This window comes from Pteropus alecto, unplaced genomic scaffold, assembly GCF_000325575.1.
Source record: "Pteropus alecto unplaced genomic scaffold, ASM32557v1 scaffold11, whole genome shotgun sequence".
Taxonomy (NCBI): Eukaryota; Metazoa; Chordata; class Mammalia; order Chiroptera; family Pteropodidae; genus Pteropus; species Pteropus alecto.
The window spans coordinates 5,199,179-5,205,280 of NW_006431956.1; the positions used below are offsets into that span (position 1 = coordinate 5,199,179).

General features: G+C 38.6%; 1 protein-coding gene across 3 annotated transcripts in view; it reads right to left on the bottom strand.

Annotated features, from left to right (window-relative positions):
* Window positions 1-1,638: 1,638 nt before the first annotated feature.
* NUDT5 (nudix hydrolase 5) overlaps window positions 1,639-6,102 on the bottom strand; it is a 22,011-nt gene continuing 17,547 nt past the window's right edge. For all 3 annotated transcript variants that reach the window (XM_006906965.3, XM_025043421.1, XM_015585630.2), the window contains exons 6-10: window positions 5,671-5,766; window positions 4,953-5,054; window positions 3,496-3,504; window positions 3,309-3,362; window positions 1,639-1,897 (exon numbers count right to left, since the gene is read on the bottom strand). In XM_006906965.3, the coding sequence (XP_006907027.1) occupies window positions 1,788-1,897; window positions 3,309-3,362; window positions 3,496-3,504; window positions 4,953-5,054; window positions 5,671-5,766 (371 nt within the window). In that variant the 3' untranslated portion in view covers window positions 1,639-1,787. The remainder of the gene's footprint in view (window positions 1,898-3,308; window positions 3,363-3,495; window positions 3,505-4,952; window positions 5,055-5,670; window positions 5,767-6,102) is intronic.

Here is a 6,102-nt window from a genome sequence, read left to right on the forward strand (position 1 = left end):
TTTTTTTTTGAGAGAAGGTAAAAAAAATAGGGCTTTCATAGGAAACCTTCAACTTTTAAATGCTGACAAATTAATAGTGCCAGACTGCCAGTTCTCAGACTAATTTCCAAAGCATAACCTTTAATGTTTATATATAACAGAAATGGCATTGGGGGTATGCTCTGAGATTTAGCTGTCACTTCTAAATGGTACTCTTAGGAGAAAAAAGGAAGGACAGGTAGGGGTTACAAATATCTGTCCATCAACAATTAAGAGTAGCTGTCTCTGTTCCCACAGAGAGCGGCTTTGGGAGACTTGGTCTGTTTGAGAAACTGGTCTGTGCTGGAGTCTGAGTTTTATATATGCTTATCTCTTCCAGATTTTGAAGGGCAGTAACAAGGGAAATTATAGGATTTAGTCCTTGAGAGTTTAGGGGAAAGGATTATAACCTCTATAGAATCATGATGCCCATGTTTAAAAATAAAGATTTTTAAAAAGGGAGTTAGAGGCACAGGGAAGCCTACTCTTATTCAAGCAAGTAGTTGGGGCTTAATTTTCACAATATTTACAGGGAGAATAGACTTTATACAGTTCTCTGGTTCCATAATTCTTTCCATCCTTGTTTGAGAAGTACAATGTGAGGATCTTATTTTTTGCTCATAAAAGTATCTCTGGAAAAGACAGTGAACCTGTAGACAAATGAAATATATTGCAGCATTTTTGCATTAGTATGCTGATTTTATCTGGCTCTGAGTCCAGGGCTGGAATCATGGCTTAGGGCCCATGAAAATCATCCTGAGATTTCTGTGGGAGCTGAGCTGGAAAGGCAATGATCCTGGAGCTGCTGGAGACCATAAAAGTCAACCCAAGAGCCAAGGTCAATCAAGAGGTGAGAAGATGGCCTAATAACCCTGGTAGACCTTTTGGATGACAGGGGCTTTAGACATGGCAGGAACCAGAAACAATCCTACTTTTTCCTTTTAAAGTAGATAGTTTGTATTGGGTTTCTTGCTAACTCTGCTGGCTACACTCATGACTTAACACCAAGACAATAATACCCTGAATCTTATTACTATAGATTTGGTTTTTAGAAACTTCAAATACTTTTTTGAGGTAAGGATAGGAGATTCTAAAATATGCCCACATGCTTAGAGAAGAGCTGTGTATTTAGCCTCTGAACTTGGTATAGTGAATGGAATTAACCATTTTTCATTACAAAAAGCTGGTTACCTTCTGTAGTGCCTAGGTGGCTATAACTACAATAGCTAAAAGTAAACATCTGCATATTACGAGTGTTAATTCTCAGTTTATTTTCCACATCCTCAGCTGTGCAGGTTAATTTCATATAGTTGATTCAATTTCAATTAGGAGGGGCCAAGAAAGTCCCTATATGTTTCTTTTAAAACCGTTTAAAACTAATGCAGGAAATAATTTGCATACTCAGCTACAGAATTTTATGTTGTGGGTTGAGGGTGGTAATAGTTGACCTATTTTGGGATTCTGGTCTCTTTTCCTATAGAAATACTCTTATCTCCTGGATGAGATTAGAAAAGTAATTGCTGAAGTTAAAAAAAATGGATTAAACATATCTGCATTTATGTTCTTTTTCATTATTAGCTGTAGTTTAGCATTTAAATTAAGGCTACAGCCCACCTGTAATTATAATTCCATACCACCACATGCATTCTTTATTGCTTTTATTTTATGAAAAAGCTAATTTCAAATCTGCATTAAACTAGCTGACTGCAAAGTCAGTGAAGGAGGCCTGGTGGCCTCATTTACAAAAACATGGCCACTGTTCTCTGGCCTTAAAATTTCAGGAAGGGCACCTCGAACGGCTTTGTGTTTGCATGTTTCAGAGCCAGAGCGTAGGAATAGACCCTGGCATCCACTATCAGGTGTTCTTCAGTTACCAGCACTACAGGAAACAAAGGATACAAGTTAGACAGTGAAATTAATAAAGGATAATAGTCCTTATCATTAAATATTTACTGACCAACTACTCTGTACCAGTTCCTATGCTAGATAGATGCTGGTAATACAGTGGTGAACAAGACATTTTCTGCCTTCAAAAATCTTTAGTGGAAAAATAAAGGATATAAAAGCAGGATTACACTTCTAGCATGGAACAAGAAAAAATTAAGGATAAAGACAGGAGCACCTATTAACAGAGAAGATTTTGGTTAAGCAGGAGAGCTTTATAGATCCAATGGTTACTTCATTTATAGCTCACTATTTTGCAACTATATAGTGATGACTACTGAGTACCTTATTTAGGGAATCATGTGTCTTTCCCACTGCTAGGAGATGCATATTTTCTACATTCAAGTTAACTGTGCATGAGACGGCTAGAATTCTATAAAGATCTCGTAATCTTATTACAAAGGGCTTTGATGAAAACTTCTGTTTCATTGAGATGGAGGTTATCAGACTTCAAATCTGCCTGTTTCCCTAGCCACTTGTTTAGGAGCAAGCTCAAACATTTTGATCCACAAGGCAGGGTTTATGTCCTGCTTGTCTGCATGTGTTGTTGAAAGCTATTCCTTTTAGCAAACTTAACTCCAAATACTTTTTCCAACTTCTCCAATGTTACTTGTTGAAGAAATGACTTGATTACCTTGTTTTGATTCTAGTAAAGCTAGGAAAACTGGCTCTTCTACCTCTCCTTCCCCCCACCCAATGGCATAGAGGGACCTCCTTGAAGGGTCTCTTGTCACGTTCAGTACAGTATGTTCTAGTATAGTGACATCAAAGGATATCTATCCACATAAGCTTATTTATTTACAAAAGCCCTGAGATCGGCTGGCCAGGAATTACATACTATAACTATATGACCAGTAATTTACTAATAGTCACATTGCTAGTTAGTATTGGTCATTATGTCAGCATGTCACACTTAGCGTATAATGGATACCGCAATATTTATGGGAGGAAAATTGTTAAATTCTCAACTTCTACCCTACACAAAGAACCATATAACATAATAGCATATTTAAAAATCAACTAAGAGATACCTACTTATGCCTCTGTATTGCCATGAATTAAAGATTTAAGGTTTAGAATAGTTTGGGGGAAATAAGCCTGACTTCTATAGAGGGAAAAAAAGCCTTTACTGGAAGCTTTCACTTGACATAGAATGTTTTGCTCATATTTTCAAACTCTATTCCACCTGGAAAGGAAAATTAGTATTAGTCAACTGCAGTTTTACAGTAGTTTCTAGGTATTTAACTTTAATGAGGAAGAATATAAAGAAACAATTATATTTAGTATCTCTCTGCTGGGGATGGGGAAAATAGAGAAAGTTGAGTAATAACCTTAAGAATACTTACCTTCAAGTCTCTTCAGCAGGTCATTCTTTGGTAAAGAAATTACTTCCACAAACTCTAAACAAACAAAGTGCAAGTGAAAACAAAACTAAAGAACAGGAGAAGCAAGCAGAACAACACAGATGCTGGTAGCCACTACCAAGACTCTAAGCCATATGCATGGTCAGCGACTGGGAGCTGAGTGACATACCTCCATCTCCTGAAAATAAACAGAAGGAGAACATTTTAGCAAGGCCTGGAGTGGTAAAACACTGGAAGATTACTGCGTAAGGCATAGCAAAAAGGCTGTAAGAATTTAACAGAAGCCTGTGTCTCTATTAATTTAATTCATATACATGGTAGAAAATTCCAAAAGTACAAAGTTATCATTGTTCTCCAAGTTAAAGGTTTGACAGCAAAATTTAAAGTATATTCTGTAACATGTATATATGTATTTTTATATGTTTTTTATATATATATATATACACACACACACATAACATAAAATTTACCATTTTAACCATAATTCAGTGGCATGAAATACATTGACATTGCTGGGTAATCACCAGCACTATCCATCTCTAGAACTTTTTCATCATCCCAAATAGAAACTTGGTACCCATTAAACACGAATTTTCACATCTCTGGTGACCTCTATTGTACTTTCTATCTCTATAAATGTGTGATGCTAGGTACCTCATATTAGTAGAATTACAATATTTGTCTGGCTTAATTCACTTAGCACAGTGTTTTCAAGGTTTACCCAAGTTATAGTATGTATCAGCACATTTCATTCTTTGATGGCTGAATACTATTCCATTGTATGTATATACCACATTTTCTAAGCCATCTGTTAATGGACACTTAGCTGGTTTCCACCTTTTGGGTATTGTGAGTAATGCTGTGTGAACATTGGTGTGGAAGTATCTGAGTCTCTGCTTTCAATTCCTAGGAGTGTAACTGGGTATATTACCTAGCAGTGTAATTACCGGACAATATGGTGATTCCGTTTCACTCTGAGGAACTGCCAAACTCTTCCACAGAACGTTATATGTACGTTTGCCAGTTTGAAAACTGAGCATGTAAAATTAGCTGCAGTGGGATATCGAACACTTAGGAATAACTAAAGAGGTTGAGAAATGGAGGACTGTCACTCTGATTTATGGTGGCGTTATGTATCGACACCTTTAAGGGGATGGGCGAGGACATGGAACTGACAAGAGGCATTAAGCCTTCTGAAACCAGACTTCCTAAGATATAGACCAAAGACTTTCCTAAAAGCTTCTCTAAATATGGAACTCAAAAAGGAATAATCAGCTGCAGTCCTATAAACACTTATACCATTCTTACACATATACGAAGACAGGAATCAGAGTGACTTTGAAGATTCTCATTGTTTACTATTTAGGCCTGTAGCACATTTTACTAAGAAAGTGAACATACAGGAAATACAGAAATATGTAATTTAATATTTTACACAAAGCATAAAAATCAATAAAGGGGTAAAAGAAAAATGCTCACATACACAGAATTATGAAAGTAGCCAAGAGTACTGATGAAACATCTGCAAAAGACCATTCTTAACCAATCAAAAATCTAACTAGTAACGAGCCAAGTGAACGGTATGTGCTGCAGCTCCACTACTTTAAACGGCCAGTGCGCACTTACCAGGCTTTGGCTTCGGCCTGACATTTTCAGCCTCATCTCCATTAATAGTTACTGTCACGACGTGTGTGGTACAGTTTGACAAGCCTGGATCCAGACATACAGCTATGGAGAGAAGCAACAGATCCTCTTTAAAACCAGTCAGCTGTCATTTGTTTCATGGAAGAAGACTGGGCTCATAGATCCTATTTAACACATTTATGCGGGGAAAGCAGTTTGCCCTTGTCACTCAGTGTATGCTGTAGGTCTGTAGAGCACACACGGGTCAGTACTCCTTGGTTCCCCAGAATTCCTGAGTAAAGTTCGGTAAGGCTGAGGGGGGAGATGGTACTGACATCCTGTGAACTCCTGTCACCACATCAAGTGAAACAAGATGGTACTGACATCCTGTGAACTCCCGTCACCACATCATGCTCCTCTAGAGAGGAGCATGGGACGTGGGTGAGGTGAGTCTAATAAAGCTTGGAATGTGGAGCACTCTGGGGGCAACATGATGTCATAATTCTCCCAACTTCAGGTCCTTCTTTCTTAAACCTGCTGTCATGGGGAGGGGAAGATCACATTTAATGTTGACCAAATCTAATTATGGTTTCTCTTAGTAAATCTGCCAAAATAAAAGCTATCTGAATTTTGAATCAATCCTTTTACATACAGAAGAATCTACTGCTTGGCTCATTTTCATAAGTGTTTCCCAAGTGCACACCTGGAAAGCAGTACATACCTGGAGAACATTCAGCAATGTCACCTTTGTAGCCAGTTTCTTCCTCCAGCTCCCGCAGAGCAGCTGCTTCTGGGCTTTCGTTCTCATCTATCAGACCTGGAAGTCCAAATCATTCGTGAGGTGGGAGAGGGAAATCCGCTTTCCTTTGAACCTCCTCTTCTAACATAGCTGCTGCTGAGCTACATGAGAGGAATCAGAGGATCGTGAAAAGTGGTCTTGCAGACAAAATGAGGTTTGGAACTTTTACAGAGAAAAATGAAAAGGCGAAAGAAGCAAGCCCTGGGCAGATCAAGCAGGCTGCTCACGAGCATCTTTGCGCTGGTGTTTGCTGCAGCACAGGCAACATTGATCTCCTGTGAGGACGATTGGCTCGGGGCTGGCTGACTGGCCCGGGTTCTGGACCTAGCCGTGTGGCTGCAGCACCAGCTGCCT